Here is a 22069-nt window from a genome sequence, read left to right as displayed (position 1 = left end):
CTTAAAATACTATTACATAAATATCTATGATTTATTTGTAACTTAAACACATATTACACGTATTTCAAGTATGAATAACGTCTCCAACATTTCACTTTTAATTCAAAATGTAAACCAAAAAAGTAAGATGTTCATCTTTCTTACAGTTGAGAGTGAAATATTCTTAAAACCTCAAAATAATATTCTAATATACAAATGTAATACAAACAAGATGTGTTTGTGAAACACTATGCGCCCGGCGGCAACAAAGTTCAAAAAAGCTTTTTTAGCATATAGGTCACTGTCAAGGTCACAAGGTCATTGACATTGGTGTCAGTTCAAAGAACTTGATTAGTGGAGTATGCATGCAAAAAATGAAGTCTCTATCTCTCGTGGTTCAAAAGTTATGGTGAAGGTTCAAAAAAGCTATTTTAAGCATACAGGTCACAGTCAAGGTCACAAGGTCATTGACATTGGTATCATTGGAAAGAACATTGTTAGTAGAGTGCGCATACTAAATATGAAGTCTCTATCTAAATGGTTCAAAATTTACGGCGAAGGTTAAAGTTTGTAGAAAAAAGTTATTTTTAGCAAGCATATAGGTCACAGTCAAGGTCAAAAGATCATTGAGCTTGGTGTCATTTCAAAGAGCTTTATCAGTGGTGTACATATAGGCATACCAAATATGAAGTCTCTATCTATAATGGTTCAAAAGTTATAGCGAAGGTTAAAGTTTGCAGACAAACAGATAAACAGACAGACAGACAGAACATATATGAACAAAAAACAATATACCCCCCGGATCTATCGATCCGGGCGCATAAAAATTATCAGGCTAATAAGGTCTTAAAATTTGATTTAAAAATGAAAACATAAAAGAAATAGAAGAAATTTTGAAAAATACGGACAGAAAAATGGGAAAATTTATTTCTCTTTATATTATACTGAAAAATAATGCTCAATATATACCTTTTACAGGTCCATGAAAATATCAAGTTTTCGTTTTCTCCTAAATCCCCATCCGCCATACGAGATTCACTCAGTGCATCGAACAGATGATTGCCTGATCTTATGACATAATCACCACCACTGATGTATGCAAAAGGGGAAGAATTGAATAACTGAATATAAATGTATTCAGATATCCAGGTCTTGCTGAGTGAAATATTAAGCAAAAGGTAAAATTGCCCCTCTTGCAAAGTGTTTCTCTTTATGAGAAGTGAACCCTTTCTGTCTCTCACGGGGTTTTCATATGGGTACAGTTGATCTGTTTTTCCACTGCTGTTTGCTCCATATATATGCCACTGGAAATTGGGTTTTTCATTCTCGCAGTAAATAAGCATTCTGTTTCTAATGAACACATCACTAGATTTATAGACTCTCATTGCTTCCGTTGGTACTGAGTATTGGCGATCGTATATTCCCTTAGATTCAAAACAGCCATTCATAACTGTTACTTCTTTTGTCATTGTTTTGCCAGCAAAGGAATTCGAACAATATATAATGATGGTATGTACTCCAAGACTTGTGTAAGTGTAGTCAAAGACGATAGGTTGTGTTTTTGTAATATTTTGTTTCTTGTAGAAAACACTGTGGCGATCAACTGCGTCACCCGACCTCATACTACATGTAATGTATGGTCTAGGTTCACTAGACAAGGTGTCAACTCTAATTGTAATGTCTCCGGGTGGAAGGGGAATTGGGTTTGGATGAACGTTAAGGTTTAACTCTTCTAACTTATAATCTGCAATCAAGGGTTGTTCAAGATATACTCTTTCTCCATTACCATAGACTGATGGCATGTAAAACCCATATTTATAATAACTGACTGTGTACATGGCATGAAGAGATGTAACGGAATAAATGGAATTGGAGTCTGTATCTGTATAAAATGTATATCTAGCGGCACCTGGTATACCTTTTGCAGCAAAGGTAACGTCTGTGTACCTCAAGTCAAACGCTGTAGGAAAACAGCGAAACTGAATCACCCCTAAGGTGATACTGCGATGAAATATGTGAGAATTAGTTTGAGATCCTATTTTAATAGTCATGCTATAGATTCCTCTTTTGTTTGAAAATGTATGTGTTTTAGTTTTTGACTTTAAAACAAAGATTTCAACAGGTGTTCCATCTCCAAAATTCCAAGTGACATTTATACCAGGTGGAAATCTTTTAAATTTCTTTAAAGAAATAGTAAATGTAACATTAACAGGGACAGAAACGGATCGGTAATAATGACGGTACTCCTCAGTGGGCTCAACCCGTTCCAATGTCATGCTCATGGGTACTGGGGTTGGGTATTTAATATCAAATTCGGTTAGGCTGTATGATTCAACATACATAGTTGCATAGACACTTTTAGTAGTTAAGTCATTTGTGCAGGTGAAATTAACATTCTTTTGTCCCGCCGACTTATAAAAGTAAACCTTCCAGATTGATATGCCATTGGTAAGACTAACTGATTGTGTCTCTTCCCCTTCGCCATATTGAAAAATGCATCTGACGTTTGTGGGGTTGGGTTTTCCTGATGAGTAATGAAGAGTCAGTTCAGATTTCCCATCAGGTATTGGTATATACTCGGTCAATGGGTATATGGATAGACTTCCACTAGGAATTGGATATTCAACCCTTATGACTTTATACCGAACTTCGGTATACATTGTATTCCAGATTGTCCATGTAACGTTGTAAATTCCAGGAGATGAGTATGAGTGACCACGTCTTAATGATGAAAAGTAGTAGGAAAATGAGTCTTCATATGTTCCTGACTCATGGACGTAGTTTGTTTCGTCTCCAAAATCGAGAATGAAATGGAAATTATAGTACTGAATTGACTTGAAGTAGAAATATATCCATTCCTTCACAGCTGCAATACTTTTAACAGCAATTTCTTCCTTCATTCTGTTCCAAGTATAGATAATTTCACTTGTTCTGTAACTATATCCGCCATAATATATATATACACTCAAAGTGTGGTTGCCTTGCCTATAACAGTACGTTTTGCATATATATGTTGTGTTAAGACTTTTTAAATTCGAAATCCTCACATCAGTATAACAATTTCGACCGCGACTGTTATAGATCTTTACTTTTGCATTATGATTTATATTTGTCGTGTGTATATCTGCGGTGATCCTCACTTCAAATTTCTCTCCAACTTCGTACACTTTTGATTCATTAAAGTTTATCGTCACATTTTCTATAATGTTGCCTGAAGTAAAAAAGTTAATTTTATAAAATATACGAGCATCAATTTTCATATGTATAACAGCGAATTACGAAATACATGTAGCGGAAAAATTTTCAATAGCTTGCTGGATAGCTCAATAGGGTATTAATTTAGTCTAACAAGTTATTTTATCGAGTACCGACTTCATTTCATTCCAAATGAAACTCTAAAAAATAATATTTTATTTCTTATATTTATGTTTTAATTTTTTTTCGAGTGACAAGGAAAAAAGGCACTATTTAGACTTTGTTATGGAAATGCAACATAAGGTATCTACGACGTCATATGACGCCACAATATGAACTTTCCAAATGGCTCGTGCAGTTTGCTTTCCATATGCAAGAAAATCGGATCATGTGACCAACTGCATGTCATTAAAAATTGAATTTCAGTTTCATTATTTTTGTTATATAAGGAAAGACATCAGCAAATGTAAATCTTGTTTTATGAGACCACACGTATGTGCCAAAGTGTTATGCTGTAAATACTTGTAATACATTTGTTTAATTGCAAATATTTTTTCAATAAATTATATCAATCTAACTCTTCAGTAATGCATAAATCTAATGTATAATATCCTTTCTAACTGCTTCAAGGTCTTGTTACTTTCAACATAAAAACCAACTGTTTTCTATTTTCATGACGTACAAGTAATTTCATATTCGAGGGTAAAAATTTCCCTTTTGGACAAAATGTTAGTAAACAACACCACCAGCATCCATGCTTTAGATTAAACTGCTTAAAATTGCGCAATCCAGCATTCCAATACATTTGTATTTCCAAAATTTGAGTACACTATTTGTTGAACATCAAAATCTCATCCATGATAATCTGGTTTGATTTTATAATCCTTCTAGATTTATTAAGATTTAAAAATAATTTATAAATATGAAAACTAAACGTTCTTAACTCTCATTGCTGAATTGTGAGATTTTGCTTTAATTTTTTTTTTATACATTACCTCTAGATTAATAAGTTTTTTAAAATATTAAACAATAAAATAAGAATTACATCAATGTAAAGAATAGAATAAATCACAAAAGTATCAGGTCTAAGTAATTAGTTCTTGTGTAAAACAAACTCTTAATCAATTCAAATTTCAGATATTTCAGAGAGTAACAGAAATGAATAGAGAAATTTGTTGGGTGTAGAAATGTTCATATTTAATTTAATACACATTATATGTGTTATTTATATTATTATTTATAATATTATTCTATTTATGTGACTGTTTATTATAATCTAGAACATGGGAAAAATTGAAGTGGGAATCTTCAATACATGCCACATATATATACATGTGGCTTCATACAACACTGAAATCAGCTCATATTTACTTGTAAAATCTAATAATACACCTGAGTAACCTTGTGGCCTAGATTCAAACCTAATATGATACCTGTTAGACAAAATTAAATACCCGATTGAGCTACCCAGAAAGCTTTAGCTATCAAAAATTTTACCACTATTTCGAAAATCGCTGTAAAGAAATTCGGACTTGGAAAGTTGTGATAAATTTCAATGCAACTTAGAATACAGTTTATAAATATAGAGAATACAAATTCTTTTCAATATTCCACCCTGCATCAGGCCAAGGGCTGATACAATATGCGATGTAGAAAAGGGTATGTATTATTACGTTTATTACAAACTTAATAATTACTATAGATATCATTGAGATGTTGGCTATCTCAAAGGGTCCCGCTTTCAGCAATGAACATGAAAATGTAAGGTAGCTGAAAAGGGTTTCTTTTAGCAGGTCTGGACGATTTCCAAATAAGGAAGTCAAGAACAATAACCGTGAATTGCTATTAATACACAGAATAAACAAAGCGCTATTCCTTCTGACCAATCAGATAACAGCAATTAGACAAACCCATGAGAAAATTAATAAAATACGTGGTTTTTAAGTTTTTTGCTCCAAAGATTTTTTTTAACAAACTTATTGTACAGTCTATGCTCATTTGGGAATAATGTAATATTTATGACAATTCTACCGTGAACAAACACGACTTGAAAGCTTAGAATACGTTTTAAGTGGGATTAAAAAAATCTGTCACTAGGATGTAGCATTCCCAAAAGTTTAACTTACGTTAAAAAATTGATATAAATACAGTAAATTTTACTGATATGCGAGGTAAGATATTGGGATAAACACATTTAAATGTATGTATGATTACAGGATTCTCTTTTCTCCATGTTAGACGCCTTTCCTTATGCCCATTTAAAGTCTTCGGCGATCATGAAATCCGTGATAATTTAAAACTATATGTGTACAGTCCATACGATAAACATTTGTGTGAGTTGATCTTCACACATGGAATTTGAGCATTATCGATGAAATCGGATGGCTAAGCAAAATTTATTTACCAACATATTATATATTCTGGTAAGTGTTATAACTGAACTTGATAGGAACTTGCTGGTGCGATCTATACCTCCGTACTATACGATTACATAACATTCAGCATGCATCATTTTTTTTCTTTACCGAGATAAAAATGTCAAGGTTGTTCACGGTAAATATGTGGGGAATACATTATTCTTCAAAAGTTTTAATCTTACTTCTACAGATTTTTTGTGAAAAAATCTTTTTGAGGAAAAAAACAAAAGCAAGCGTTATCTTTTTGTTCTTTTAAAATATGTTTCGGGGTGTGTAAAAATGCTGTTGTCTGATTGGTCAGAAAATAATTACGTGTACTTGATGTACATTTATAGCAACTTTCGGTTTTAGTTCTTGACTTCCATATTTGAAAATCGTCCAGACCTGTTTAAAGAGGAACATTTGTGTACTAATAAGGGATATGTTGTAAAATCAGGAGTGCTCTATACCTTCTATCAAAACACGGTAAAAAAGTCAATAATGCTCCATATCTACTGTTCTACTCTACTAAGAGCCCATTGTTTGGCTTTTTTTGGCTTGCACAATCAATAATCTTCTGGGCCTCGCTGGAATTAACGCAGGGATAAGAAGAGACAAGCCTTTCTTTCACATTTTCAGGTGATCGTAAATGATTCTCGTAATATCAATTTTTAAAATAAATTAGCATCACTAAAACATCTTAGGTGAATGGTTATCAGGTTATTGGTGTAAAGCTTAAAATAAAAAAATGTAAAGATAAATTCATCAAAGTAATATTTTATGACTCAAAATAAATAATTAATTCAATTCACGTTTAATTTTTCTTTTGAACTATTTTAAATTCCACATAATTTAAATGTCTCAAATTATCATTAAAGAACAAAGTTCACTTATGGCTATTTGCCCTGTGAATTTCTGAAAAACTAAAACTAATTAGTTAATGCTTACAATTCATTAAATTTCATTGAGAGCTTTGGCGATTGCGTATATATATCAAAAATGGCATATTTTTCTAGCTAGTCAATGCGTTATGACCTCACAAAATGTGTCAATTTCATCATATTCAGAAAAAATTCTTATTTTATAAAGCTATTTTTCGATATTTAATATAGAGCCCCACCTCTTATCCAAAATTTGCAACTAGTAAATAATAGAACTGTTTCTGGGGATTATAAAACATGTTGTATTTTTCAGGTCAGAGGGTGCGCCTATTATTTTCCTTCCCTGGGTCTACGTACTCAAATATACCTATTTACCTCAAAATTCAAAAACATTGCAATTCCACAAACCCTGATTTTCAATACTTTTAGGAGATAACTTTTATTTAAGAAATTAATTTATTTTTGAAGATCCATGGATTACGACGCTTTACGGCTGCATATGTCATAAAGCGCATTAGGGCCTCATGAATCTTTAAATGTTTAATTAATATTCATTTCTTATACTTATACCATATAAGTGGAAATTTTTACCGAGACGCAAATTTAGCTTTTTGTCCTTAAAAGGTAGTATTTTATTTTTATCGAAATGTAATTTTAGCGATTATAAAATGCTTACTTAAGAAGCTACTAGTATCAAATAAAACGCAATTAATTTTCAGTGATATTCAATTATAGCGATGTCAGCAACCTCGCTAATAATGCCAAAATTAAATCCTCGCTAAAAATTCTGCTTATACGGTATTTACATTATTTTTTTTAATGAGTTACCACACTTTACGCCATTCAAATGTTTTTAAGGTCAAGATCTAGTAAATGAAAGGTGCCTACGGATTTATCAAACTTGAGAAATAAATTCCTTTATCCTGCAACTACCCCTTGCATTGACCTAATAAAGGTAAACTAATTAACCAAAACTTTATCCGGTCACTGCCCTAATAAAGCCTCTTGCATGTATTCCGACGTTCTAAAAGCATTGTGACGTCATGGCGTCATAGTTTCAACTGCAGAAATGTGTCTAAATCTGTCTGGACGTTCAAACGTCGAAAATATGTTGCAGGAGAAACAAAATACATGATAACTGTCTTGAAATATAAGCGATATTTGGGCTCGGGTCGAAAACGTAAAACGTATCACGTTTTCTTACCCTCGGCCAAATATCGCTTATATTTCAAGACAGTAACCATGTATTTAATATTTATTAATGCTTTACAACTTTAGCTTGGTCACATAAGGTGTTTCGGGGCATAATCTGTAGGTAAACAAGATGAAAAACTGTATTTCAAACTGTCATTTTCAATGAAAAATTAAGAAAACCAGTCATGAATCTGGGAGTTTTTTCATATTCGGCAAAGGAAATGAATCCAGATTGCCTCTCAGAAGACGGTAAATAGTATGTTCATGGCCTTTTCTTTAAATCATATCAAATTCAATATAGGTATCCTGTTTACTTTTCATATGATTTCAAATTGAATGACATGAAAATACCCTATTTTCTACATAATTCTGCTAAAGCCGTAAAGTACAGGAAAAAGAAAGTTGAAATTGATTATGACGTCATAATGGATCTAGCACCAAAAAATTAGTCTCAAGTTATTTACTAGATCTTGACCTTAAGCAAAACATTTTGCACAATAGTTTTGATGTCAAGTGCCGTTTTATGACGTAACAATGGAGATGTTCATGCTCATCCATGGTAGTTCAAAAGAAAATGAAGTCTGCAAAGAATCTTAAGGAAAAATACCGTATTTTTGAAATGTAAATATTTATTTAGGAAATGAAAGCACTAAGTATCTTCTTATCTTGACGATTAAAATGAGGCATTAAGAGATGATCAATAAATTGGTACACCTACAGGGTCATTTATACATAAAGTGAACCAAGCCCTTTATATTTCAATTTGCAAAATATTTAATACAATTTGTATAATAAACTGGTGAAGGGTTGCTTAAAATATTGAACGATTCATTAAGAGTGCTCAAGAACTACATTTTCTGTATAAATATTTTCAGAACATTCTTCCAGCATGTACAGAAAACTCTGTGTTCTGAAGTTAACTGTTGATTGTAATGTGAGATGAATATGCTGCAACTTGTATTCCGCGTCAAAAAAGGACTCGGTGAAACTTATCTGCAACCTCACCCACCAATGTAATCTTCTCACTCAAATATCAGGAAAAAAACAATCGATCCATGGATATGTACACATTTTAAAACTTATTTTGACTGTTAATGATGCAAAAATCTCGTTTTCAAATATTTCTTTTGAATTAAGTGTAGACTTTCCATGATGTTCAAAATTCTGTCATCATGTCAGATGTATCTTTTTATCATAATGTATATAATGAACGACTTATTCTTATAGCTGTCAAGTAAAATCACATAAGTAGTATTTATTTAAATGTGTATTATGTCTAACTTATTTGAAAAATTTGTTTCAAATCATTTATAATGTATATTGACCAAATTCTAAGTCTTACAATTCTTAAAATCATCATATTCTAGCTGAATTTATCAAAAGTGATAATAAATAATTTAAACACAAGTATTATAAAGTTTGAAGCATATACGAAGGTTGTTCGGAAAGTTCGTGAACAATGCCAATCTTTGTAATATTATCTTCCAGAAATCAAAAATGAGCATATTATCATGCGTAGAAATATTTATTTACTGATATGTGAAATTTCATCCCATATGCTTTAATAGACATGATAGAAATTCTGTTATTAATATAATTTTAAAATCAAAACTTTTTGTAATCTTCGTACGAAGCACATACAACGAATCTATAACGTCAAAAAATACCGTCATGAGGTTTTCAAAAAAAAAAAAAAATCTTCCTATGCATTTCGCACAGTATTGCTTAATACCAGTGCAATCATTAAAAACGATTCTCTATCATTTGAAATTTATTTTATAATAACAATTGTTCCAGTGACATCATGTTGTTTATCAATGTTATTTTTGTTTTTACTGCGAAACTCTGCTTTCACAAGATAAGCAACCGTGAAGTGCCTAACTCTTAGCATGAAGTTACTTACGACTTTTTAAAAATCAGAATAATACGTTTTATCACAGATCTTCATCGTCGTTTACAGATTCTCTATCATTCAGACACCACCTGAAGCATGTACACTATATATGTATGGCTCCCTTATAACATATTTCCTACTTCCTAAATCAATTTCAGAGTTTTTTCCGGATTTTTCCAGGGTAAAACACAAAAACTGTATTACTGCTCCCTAAAATTCAACCACGTATTTTTCCTTTTTCAATAGTTACATATATTCTGAAACCGATTTCTTTTAAAAGGGACAAAATATTAAGTTAAATTTGGATTATGAAACGATGTAACACTTCTTAATTTGAACGAATAGGACTTTTTCCGTTTTTGTGCCATTTTACAGAAGATATTACTTCATAGATTATTTGGTTCTTGATTGTAAATTAAGAGATTTTACCTGCTCCTTGGTTCAATTTTTGCATTTTTCAGTCTATATATGTTTGAATAATTTAATTTCACTTGTATCAAGCAATTTCATTGGCTGAATCATTCAGAAGAACTTATAATATTTTGTATAAAATAACTTGCCTACGTCACAATGAGTTACGTCAAAAACGTATTACTTCGCTTGACGTTACTTTTGAAATAATTCTCAATTTGAAGCCATTTTTCCGTAGGAAATATTGTCTCGTTGTCTACTCTGAAGTTAAATTATAAGGAATGAAGCTAATTTCAACTTATGTTATCCGATATAACAAAACTTGGGGCAGTTTACGCTTTCTTATAAACCGCTTCGCGGTTTATAAAGCGTAAACTGCCCCAAGTTATGTTATATCGGATAACATAAGTTGAAATAAGCTTCATTCCTTAAATGAAATCACAATATTTTAAAACAAATTATTACATATTATTGGAATTCAGTGTTTCTACCAAATTTGGAAAAAAATATTTATATGCATATAAGTATCGCCGGGGGAAATAAGTGTAAACTGTCCGAGGACTATGGATCATGAAAAAAAAAACTGACGAAATGGCGCGCCAAATTTTACAACGCTAGCATACTCCTAAACCTACGTCATAATTTAACGTCAATGTAAAGAAATATGACGTCATATTTAGACCAGTACCAATTTAAAAATAAAGGCCCATACTTGTGTCAAAATTTAGATATTACTGTGTTTAATTTAAACTGAGATAAATGATAAATAAACGAAAAAGTTCAACATGTATTACAAAGCGACATTTTTGTCGGTTTGGCGTTGACACAGTAAACGACATTTTTGTCGCTTTGGCGTCGAAAGGGTTAAGTAAAAATGTATTATAGTAGTCTGCGAACTTTCCGAACCATCATTGTACATATATGTGGTTAAAGGGGTTTAGCATTTTTTGAAACATGTATATGATATAATGTGTTATATCTTTTTCTCGAGTTAATTTCAACACTACAACCCCTTTTCCTCCAAAGAAATATCCAAGTCCTGTATATATATATAACTCCTGAAGATTGGAAATGAGACCGGTTGAGTTTATTTCGGTGTTGTGATTTTTTTATTATATATACAACACATAGGCCTAATGTTATTCGATCATGTTGATGGAACAACGATAATGTGTTGTACAGATCGTATGATTCAATCTATTTTGTCTTTCAAACTTTACAGCAAAAATATTATTGGCCGTTTTTTTTCTTCTTCTTCTTTATTTCTTTCTTGCTTAAAAAAAGTAAAAACATGAGAAATTAAATTCAATCACCATTGGTTGACACAAAAACAAATATAAACACTGGTAACACTGTGAATGTCCAGGAATTTCTTACTGACATCATCTTCTTTGCGACGCTTTTATGGACCTTTACATCTTTGAAAGGCGCAGTTCAAGTGCTGGTAGTTCAACGATAATTCAGAAAATGTTTCAAGCAGCCTTATTCTGACGAAATCAATTGATAGTTAGATCGTACTAATTGCGCAGTTAGATTTCAATGTCCAATCGCAGTATAGGAAATATTTCTTGTATACTGTTGACGTCAGTTGTTGATTTCAATTGCGATGGAAACAGAACTTGCCACTGACTGAATATGACGTCACAATAGAGAGGCGTAAATATTCAAGATTACGACGCTTTTGGAGATCAAGCAGCCACGGGTAGGAAAGAGCTATAAATGCAGACTCCGGACCGTGGCTTGAGACGATGGTATCCACTGATCGAATAATATATCAAAATGTTCACATTTTCATCGAATTCATGGCTGCTTTAAATATTATAATATTAGTTTATCATAGGCACTCCCCATTTTAATTGTTAAAAAACTCATTTATTTTGTTTATTGTATAGCAGATGTATTTTTTAACAATTAAAATTGGAAGTGCCAATGGTCTTTGTGATCTAATTAAATGTAATGCTCTAGAAAATTTGTTTGCCGTCTTGGAGAAATCCTACAGAAAAAGTTTCAGATGGAACAAAAACGATAAACATGAATGCATGCTATCACAATATGTATTGACTAATTTCAGGCGCGATCCAGAGTTTTTTATTCCGGGGAGGGGGGTGGGGGTCAACCCAAGTAAAAAAAATCCAACCCAAAAATGTGTTGACACGGAAAAAAAACAAAAACAAATAATAAAAAAAGCAATGCATAAATGTTAAATTCCGATTATGTGGGGAGGCGGTGGGAGGGAATTAGTGGTTGACTTTTGACCTCCAATGATTTATACCTATTACTTTTCACACCAACTTCACAAAGGTCTGCATTTTCAAGGGGGGTCTCCGATTTCTAGGGGGATCCAAGGTCCAAAATTACATTTTGCTTCGTGTATAAATTACATATCTCTGTAAATTCTGGGGGGGGGGGGGTCCTGATCCCCGACCCCCCTCTAGATCCGAGCATGAATTTAGACATGACTTTCTTAAAGTTCATGGAGGAATATTCTCTGTTATGAAACAAGTTCATGTATTATATATATCATATGCTGTTAATGCCGTTTATAACTAATGGGTGTTTTAAGTTCTTATCGATTTGATTAATGAGAAAAAAGAGAAAGTCTACCGGTAGTCTAGATCACACATTAGTTAATATTTCTTTAAATAAAAAGGTCTCTTAAAAATATTTTTAGGTTCATATGCCGGTTCTCTCTTACTTGTTAACTTGCTTAAATTTTAGATTTATCTTTTTTTGTAATCATTCTATCAAATACTTTTTAGCTCACCTGAGCCGAAGGCTCAAGTAAGCTTTTCTGATCAAAATTTGTCCGTCGTCTGTCGTTGTCGTCGTTGTCGTTGTTGTCGTAAACTTTTCACATTTTCATCTTCTTCTCAAGAACAACTGGGCCGATTTTAACCAAACTTGGCACAAAGTATCCTTGGGTAAATGGGATTCAAGTTTGTTCAAATGAAGGGCCACGCCCTTTTCCAAGGGGAGATAATCATAAATTTGTTAAAAATTAATGGCATTTTTAAAAAAACTTCTTCTCCAGAACCGATGGGCCAGGAAAGATGAAACTCATGTGGAAGCATCCTCAGGTAGTGTAGATTCAAGTTTGTTCAAATCATGACCCCCGGAGCAAGGGTGGGGCCAATATGGCCGATCCAAGTTTTACATAGGAATATATAGGAAAAATCTTTAAAAATCTTCTTCTCCAGAACCACTGGGCCAGGAAAGATGAAACTCATGTTGAATCATTCTCAGGTAGTGTAGATTCAAGTTTGTACAAATCATGACCCCCGGGGCAAGGGTAGGGCCAAAATGGCTGACCCTAGTTTTACATAGGAATATATAGGAAAATTTTTTTAAAATCTTCTTCTCAAGAACCACTAGGACAGGAAAAATGAAACTCATGTGGAATCATCCTCAGGTAGTGAAGATTCAAGTTTGTTCAAATCATGACCCCTGGAGCAAGGGTGGGGCCAAAATGGCCGACCCAAGTTTTACATAGGAATATATAGGGAAAATCTTTAAAAATCTTCTTCTCCAGAACCACTGGGCCAGGAAAGATGAAACTCATGTGGAATCATCCTCAGGTAGTGTAGATTCAAGTTTGTTCAAATCATGACCTCCGTGGCTAGGGTGGGGCCAAAATGGCCGACCCAAGTTTTACATAGGAATATGTATAGGAAATATCTTTAAAAATTCTTCTGAAGATCCACTGGGCCAGGAAAGATGAAACTCATGTGGAATCATCCTCAGGTAGTGTAGATTCAAGTTTGTTCAAATCATGACCCCCGTGGCTAGGGTGGGGCCAAAATGGACGACCCAAGTTTTACATAGGGATATATAGGGAAACCTTTTAAAATCTTCTTTTCAAGTACTTCAAAGCTATGATTAGTGATATTTATATGGAATCATCCTCAGGTAGTGTAGATTCTAGTTTGTGCAAATGATGAACGCCTGGAGGGGGAGTAAATTCAAGCCCGATGTGCTCAGGTGAGCGCTGTGGCCCCTGGGCCTCTTGTTGTAATATGTCGTTATATTACGGGTTTCTGAAAATAGGTATGTTGGCTCCAGTGCTAATCTGAGTCATCTTTCCCTTTACAAAAGAATATCTAGATAAAATAAATCATTTTTTTCAGTTATATCCTCTTTGTGCCATCAGACTGGTCTACCATTACAAGAAATTATCCTTTTGATTTTATGTATTAAGGTCTGTGTCAAGTTTAGTTGTTAACTTTTTATTAAATCTTACATTCTACTTATTATACTCCCCGCTTGAAAAGCGGAAGGATATATAGTAATCGATATGTCCGCCCGTCCATCTAGCTGTACGTCCGTCCATCCGTCTGTTTGTTACGCTTTGGGATACCCATCTTTTATCCGCAACTCCTCTCATACCACTGAATGGAATTTGATGAAACTTTCACAGAATCTTCATTACATTTTGCATTTGTGCACCTCCTATTTTACTTTTTGATCCGACACATATTTTGGGTTTCCCACAGCAAAACATGGACACTGCTATTATATTCATATGGTGGCGGGGGTATCATTTAGTGAGCTCATTGCTTATAGTACCTCTAGTTTCTGTATAAAACTTTGTTTATTATTGTACCACGTCTAAACCCCTGGAGACATGAACTGTAGAGAAGGCTATTTGCTTTGTTTGATTTTTTGAATATTTTCAATTCTATTGCTGAAAATGAGATCTTCAATGATTTTAATATCCTTTCCACTCTATTATTTGGAACCCTATGATGGCTTACTCTAGTTAAGAACCAAGATAAGAAAATTATTTCCCGACTTACTAACCTAAAGGTCAAAATGATGTGACAAAAGAGGGACAGAAATAAACATCTTCGAAATCAAGTATCAAATTCTACTTACGAAAACATTAGATAATTTTTGAATGGAAAATTTATTTTAAACCACACTTATTAAGACATTGAATAAATTATTCATGTTTTGTTTTGATAATTTTGTCACCGGATATTGGATTTTTTTCAGTTGATTTGTATGAAATGTGCTCTTAATTCTATTCAATTTTACACTGAATGAACTTTCTTTTTGATGTTTCACCACCAAACTTTGGTTTTACATCTACTATTATAGAACAAATTGAGAAATATAAACCAAACCTTTGAAATTAGGTAAGTTAAACATCATAAAAACTTAACATTAATGAGCTATTAGCCAACATTAATTTTTCAAAGACCAACAGTTTTGATGTACATCTGAAACTGGAACAATTTACCAGCTATAGAGTTTACTCTATATATATTTGATCATTATGAATAAAAATGTCGTTTAATTGTTTTCTTTCATTGAAAAATTGTTAACTGACAAACTGTAGGCAAATATACATGTAGACTGATACACTTCTTTTGAATGACTTGAAAAATTTCCTCATTTCTGGCTGCATGATTTTCTTCATTTCACGCTAAAAATTATAGTTTAAAACAGATTATTTTGTTACATTTACTAATAAATAATGCCTCGGTACATGTACTTCTTATTCAATCTATATGTATTGAAAAAACATCATACTATTTTATTCCTCAAGTTGGAAATTTATCCTTCCTTCATACAGGATAATACACCTTTTCTGTACACCCGATACATCGTGTACGATTTAAAAGATAACATTGAAACCATTTACATGCCAGGGGATACTTACTCCTCTATGACACCTGGTCCCATCTCTGATGTTTTAGAGGTCCGTCTTTGCTCTGCTTTTGATAAGCTCACCTAAGCTTTTCTGATCAATCTTTGTCTGTTTTCTGTCGTCGTCGTTGTTGTCGTTGTAAACTTTTCACATTTTCATCTTCTTTTCAAGAACCTTTCAGACAAACTTGCTACACAGTATCCTTGGGTAAAGGGAATTCAAGTTTGTTTAAATGAAGGGCAAAGCCCTCTTCCCAGGGGAGATTATTATGAATAAGTGAAAAATTAATTGCATTTGTAAAAAAAATTTTGGCCAGGAAAGATGAAACTCATGTTGAATCATCCTCATGTAGTGCACATTCAATTTTGCTCAAATTATGACCCCCGGGGATAGGGTGGGGCCAAAATGGCCGATCGAAGTTTTACATAGGAATATATAGGAAAAAAATCTTTAAATATCTTCTTCTACAGCACCATTTGGCCAGGAAAGATAAAAATCATGCTGAATCATCCTCAGGTAGTGTACATTCAAGTTTGTTCAAATCATGACCCCCAGGGGTAAGGTGGGGCCACAATGGCCGATCATAGGTATATATAGGGAAATCTTTTAAAATGTACTTCTCAAGTTCTACAAAGCCGTGATTAGTGATATTCATATGAAAGCATCCTCATGTAGTGTTGATACTAGTTTGTTCAAATCATAACCACCAGGGATAGGGTGGGGCCACAATGGGGGTAGGGAGGGAAACAATAGGGAGTCAAATTCAAATTATTTCAAAGTAATATATACAGACAAAATGTTTTGAAAAGATCTGTAAAAATCTTTTTCTCAAGAAATTTCTCAAGAAGTTATATGCAGTATTGATATGGAGGCATTCTCAAGTATATGTAGTATAAGAATTCAAGCCCCCCCCCCCCCTCAGTAAACTTTTCAATTCGGATCTGATTTGTGCTTTTTCCAAGCTCAGGTGAGCGATGTGGTTCCTGGGCCTCTTGTTTGTAATACTGTTAACAACCACATATGGTACAAACATCTTTCAGCTTTTTTGATGAGCACAAGAAAGTTTTTCAGATGCAATGCATTTTCCATATTAGGCTATTACTCATGCATAAAGGAGAAGATAAATATAATATAGCAAAATAGATTAGAAGCTTTTTGCGAAATACTTATTCGATTTACCTATCAAACAACTTATATGGAGGGATACTTTTCCAATATGTCTTGCTTTATTTTGTATTAGTCAGTCATTTGTGACATTTCTGTATGGAAAAAAAAACAGTTGTATCAAATTTAAAACGTCGCATCCATGATCCTTTATGATGTTATCATGTTTGAGTAAAAGATCATTAAAAATTACTTTCATTCATTAGACACTCACACAGTGCATTCACTAAAACAGGAATGCAGAATTTTAATATATTGCTTTTAAAACTATTGCTAATGACAAATGCTTTAAGTCTTGTTCTCTTGCATAAGATAGATTTCCATCCCTTCAATAATGAAAAACATCTGACATGTGACAATAACTCAAATAATTCATTCCCTTTGTTTATTCTCCCGCCATGAAATGATCAGAGACCCCAAAGCTTTAGCCATCTCCGTCCGTCATTTTGTCATTCTTCTGTTTTATTTATATTCTTTTGCTTTCCTTGAGCAAGGTTTTGTATATGTATGTCCCTTTTTTCTGGCTTACAGATCAATACTTTGGACCTGCATCAACAAAACATTCAAACTAGATAGTTCTGTCAAATAAAATTAACTTGGGAGCAGCTCAAACCGAAACTCAAATCCTGGTTTCCCTATACTGTAGATCAGTTAATTTTCGCGACACCTTATTTTCGCGAGATAGTCATTCACTCTTTATAAGCGATACAAAATTTTCCCGAATTGTGGTCATTGCTTTATATAATCATAAGGAATTCTATTATACGCGAGAATGAAATTTTCGCAAGCATACTGTCTCGCGTAATTACGCGAAAATAAAGTTCTCGCGAATAAAAAGTGATTTACAGTATATTATGGCTCACACTTCATATAATGATTTATTTCGGAGGTATCAGTCTGATTTCTGTCTCTTGACAACTCTTATGTCCATACTCACACCTATGTTTAAACTAGGTTTACCTGTTAAAAGGATTCACATTTTTTGAACCTGATTAAAAACTTTCTCAGAATTGAGCTATAATCAGAAATTAGGGTTAACTTAACCTGGTCTAGGGTAGGTTTATATGTTCTTAATCTAAATATTAAAGACCACATAAATAGAGGAAAAAGGCTTGAATGTTGACCAACTGTTTGTAAGGCGACCTAGAACTATCCGTGATAGATTAGATCCATTTCTTTTTTATGTTGGTGATGAGGGCTTTTTTGTGAGACTTCTTTTTGTAAACGTGACACTCTCCGTATAATGGACATGCTTGGAAATGATTTAGAACCAAAAAAATATATCCCTTTTTTAATAACCTAAGATTTTTTTGCTTTATAGACTTTGAGATTGAATACTGTTCGTTATCTCCATATTCTTCTTGCTACAGGAGCATTTTAGCAAGTGAATGGGGATTTATTGTGTATATTATTGCAGAAATATTATTGTTTATTAATTGAAACTATAATCCAGAAAATTCAGAGTAGAAAGCAAAACCAGCTCTCCAGTATTTTCAGTCGTACTCAGTGTTGTGTACCGAGTTTAACAAATTGAACACACCCGTGAAACGTAAACTGTTTTTGTCAACAGGGGCAGGAGCTCTGTAAGCGTTAATGTTTCTGTTTCATCGAGTGTTTCAACTTATTAAGGTCTGCACACATCATTTTCTGGATTATAGTTTTAAATTTCTCAATATACACAACAAAATTCCTGCTTTTTTTAAGTATAAAAGATAAAGTTTACTTTGTTAAAGTATAAGAATGAGTCAATCAAACGCGACCCGAAATTTGTAGTTTCAATAACTTTTCAGACAAAATAAGGGATCTTTATGGTGCCAACACCTGTCGTGACACGGGGCCTCGGTCTCAGGTCCTGTAACTTTCACTTCGAAGTGCAAAGAGTGCTGAAATTCCTGAATTTAATAATGTAAAATTTTGATTACAAGAAACTGACCCATACTTTGAGCAAAGGCCATGTTTTGAACAAACGTTGACTCTTCTTTACCAAAGGCTGCTTGCATCTGAAGTCTTAAACATTACCTTTGTTAATAAATGTGTTTCCTGTATTAAAATACATTTTCTATAAGCTTCAGCAGCGGGCTTTTTAGCGGGTGTATAATTTGGCATTTTGCTATCTCAGAGAAAAGCCACTAATTTTGAAGTTATATGTTTTAGCGAAAAAGGTATTCAACACTTTACGGGGTTATTCTATTTTCAAAAACTTTTCTTTATATAAAAGGAAGTCTGTCGTGTGGCCTTCATTACGGCATATAAATATGCTTTCAAGAGACTTATATGTTGAGCTACCACTGAATGGTACATGTTTCAAACTGAAAACACAGGGACTTGAGACAATCTTAGAAAAAGAAATCGGGTATATAAGGGGTGTTAAGAAAGTTCGTTCCGTGATGAAATATTTTTTAAAAAAAATTGATAGGAGTGTTTAATTAAAGATATTAATTTTCAAGTCTGACAAATCACAAGAGATATAAGAAAGATAGACAACTTTTCAAAAGAATAGGTTTGTCATTTGAAATTTTTCACAGATTTGATAATTTTTACGTAGTATTTGAAAAGATGTTTGGACCTTTGCGCATAATATATGTCAGAAATATCGTAATCCCTGATTTTTCCGAACAGACATTATCAATATATATCAAACCTTTACAGAGCATATTCAGAAAACCTCTTCATTCCGCTCCACCCAGATTACAAAGACTCTTATTATGTTTGCAGAAGTATGACTTAGAAGTGATTTACAAGCCTGGAAAGACTATGAATTTAGCAGACACTCTCAGCAGATCGTATCTCAGTGAGACGAAGGAAAACCTTGTTCCAGACATTTCAGTGAATGATATTCACTTGATATCATACTTACCAGTTTCTCCAATGAAATATGAAGAGTTCAAGAAAGCTACAGCAAATGATGCAGAATTGCAATCACTACTTGATACAGTATTAGAGGGATGGCCAGACTCGAAAGCTGAAGTTCCAGATGAGATCAGGATGTACTGGAATATTCGAGACGAAATCTCGTGTGTTGATGGACTTTTATTCAAAAGTCACAAGTTGATCATCCCGCAGTCAATGAAAACAGAAATGCTGAACCTGATTCATAGCTCCCACTTGGGAATTGTAAAGTGTAAGAGCAGGTCCAAAGATGTGATGTATTGGCCAGGAATGTCTAAAGACATTGAGAAAATTGTATCACAGTTTGAAGTATGTGCACAGCACTCTACATCAAACCCGAAGGAACCACTTATTCCACTAGAAGTACCTGATAGACCATGGGCCAACATTTCAGCAGACATCTTTGAGTTTGAGAACCAACAATATCTGGTATCAGTTGATCATTACTCAAAATGGCCAGAAGTCGTAAAGTTACCTGGACTTAGCAGTTATGCTACCATTCAGTGTCTGAAGGAATTCAGAGACTTTAGCAAAGAGTACGGTTTTGTTCATGTGACTTCATCACCCCATTTCCAGCAAGCCAATGGACAAGCAGAAAGAACAGTTAGAACAGTCAAGAACTTGTTGTGTAAAGCCAAAGACCCATACAAATCTTTGCTTGACTATCGTAATACCAACATCGAAGAAATCGGTTTGTCACCTGCACAAATGTTCTTAGGCAGAAGACTAAAAACAGATCTTCCTACTGCTTCTCCACTCTTATCAGCAGTAATATCATCAAATGATCTGAAGATGCGAATGGAAACCAGAAAGACCAGACAGAAGTTATATTTTGACAGACATGCAGGCAGAGAACTTCGACCACTTCACTTAGGTGAAAAAATAGTCATCTAACATGGAAAAGATTGGATACCTGGAAACGTGATAAGTGAACAGAGCAACAGATCCTACATAGTCAAGACCAATGATGGAACCAAATACAGAAAAAACCGCATACACATCAGACCAACTGCAGCACAATTCAAACATCATCAATCTGCAGAAACAGAAATCTCCGATTCAGCCAACACAACAAAAACCAAAGAAACAGCTGAAGAAAATCTACAAGAGGTCGCAAGCACACCGCAATCCTCAGACCTGCCGAAACTCCCTGAAACCATCACACCGTCATCCACCATCGTAACCAGGTCAGGACGTGTCGTGATTCCACCAAAGAAATTTGACGACTTCACCAAATAATTGTTTTGTGAAATTTAGTGTATTTGTGAAGAGTGTTTAATTTGTGTTTAGTGCTATGTGTATGTGTGATTCAGTAATTCTCAAGATTCTCAGGAGCCAGGATTCATAAGGAAAACTTCAATTCTTCAAGATATTTGTAATTTGTATTTCGAACTGGTTAAATATCAAAATTAAGAAATTTAAAATAATGATTTTTGTAAAGTTCATTCTTATTGTAAATTTTATATTTATCTTAAGGAGAGGGATGTAATGTATTCTACTTTTACCCAACTCTGATTTTACCCTATGCCGTTCAGCCTCACTGATGCGTTTTGTTACATGTGTATTGTCTATGTCTTGTAATGTGTATGTATGACGTAGTTGAATAAAAATCGTTGTTAAAACGCACATGGCGTGGTCAAATATATAACACTCTGACAGTACCCCTTTGCTTGTCGTAAAAGGCGGTCCTTCGGATGAGACCGTATAAACCGAGCCCCAGGTCACAGCAGGTGTGGCACGATAAAGATCCCTCCCTGCTCAATGGCCGTAAGTGCCGAGCATAGGCCTAAATTTGCAGCCCTTCACCGGCAATGGTGACGTCTCCATATCAGTGAAATATAATGGAGAGGGACGTTAAACAGTATACAATCAATCAATCAATACGTTTTAAATACGATACAACAATCAAAGGTGTATGAATGCATTGTCATAACGTGTAGAAATGTTAGTCGAAGAAAACTCTAATAAGACAATCTATTCTTCTCACAAGAAATATATTAAGATATAAATATATTATTAAAATATCGCGGCCGAGATACGAACTCACGACCTCCCGATCACGGAGCGAGCGCTCTATCGTTAATGGTACTAGATGTATTGTAATATACCGGTTCCTGGATCTCTTTGTAAAAACATCTGACACTCTTATTAATATACATAGATTCAATGAACCAAACAAAGCAACATCTAATGACAGGGTTAGGTGGCTAGTATGGGGCGGAAGGACAAAAAAATGACATTGTCGTTTCGCCCAGTCTGTTATAGTAAGACTGACATTGGACTTGATTTCATCATATAATACCAAAGCAAACGTCTTGTTCCGATTGTCACTTATTCCCGTGTGCTTTGCAAAGAATTCAGTCAAGTACTTTTCCAATACTTGTGTTTGATCATTCAGCCTCTGTCATGATGCCCT

General features: G+C 33.7%; 1 protein-coding gene across 1 annotated transcript; it reads left to right on the top strand.

Annotated features, from left to right (window-relative positions):
- The first annotated feature begins 19518 nt into the window (after positions 1-19518).
- Positions 19519-20892, top strand: LOC134281555 (uncharacterized protein K02A2.6-like). The gene is made up of 2 exons (XM_062763991.1): positions 19519-20527; positions 20696-20892. Exons 1-2 carry the CDS (start codon positions 19519-19521, stop codon positions 20890-20892), a joined length of 1206 nt encoding a protein of 401 aa, XP_062619975.1.
- The last annotated feature ends 1177 nt before the right edge of the window (positions 20893-22069 follow it).

The sequence above is a fragment of the Saccostrea cucullata genome, unplaced genomic scaffold, assembly GCF_032062105.1.
Source record: "Saccostrea cucullata isolate Sc308-1 unplaced genomic scaffold, CSIRO_AGI_Scuc_v1 ctg9680, whole genome shotgun sequence".
Classification (NCBI taxonomy): Eukaryota; Metazoa; Mollusca; class Bivalvia; order Ostreida; family Ostreidae; genus Saccostrea; species Saccostrea cuccullata.
Note: the sequence above shows the minus strand (reverse complement) of the source record. Positions and strands in the feature narration are given on the sequence as shown.

Coding starts and splice junctions, on each gene's coding strand:
- LOC134281555 (XM_062763991.1), top strand. CDS start 19,519: ATGAATTTAGCAGACACTCTCAGCAGATCGTATCTCAGTGAGACGAAG. Junction 20,528..20,695: donor ACTTCGACCACTTCACTTAG/GTGAAAAAATAG, acceptor ATCAATCTGCAG/AAACAGAAATCTCCGATTCA.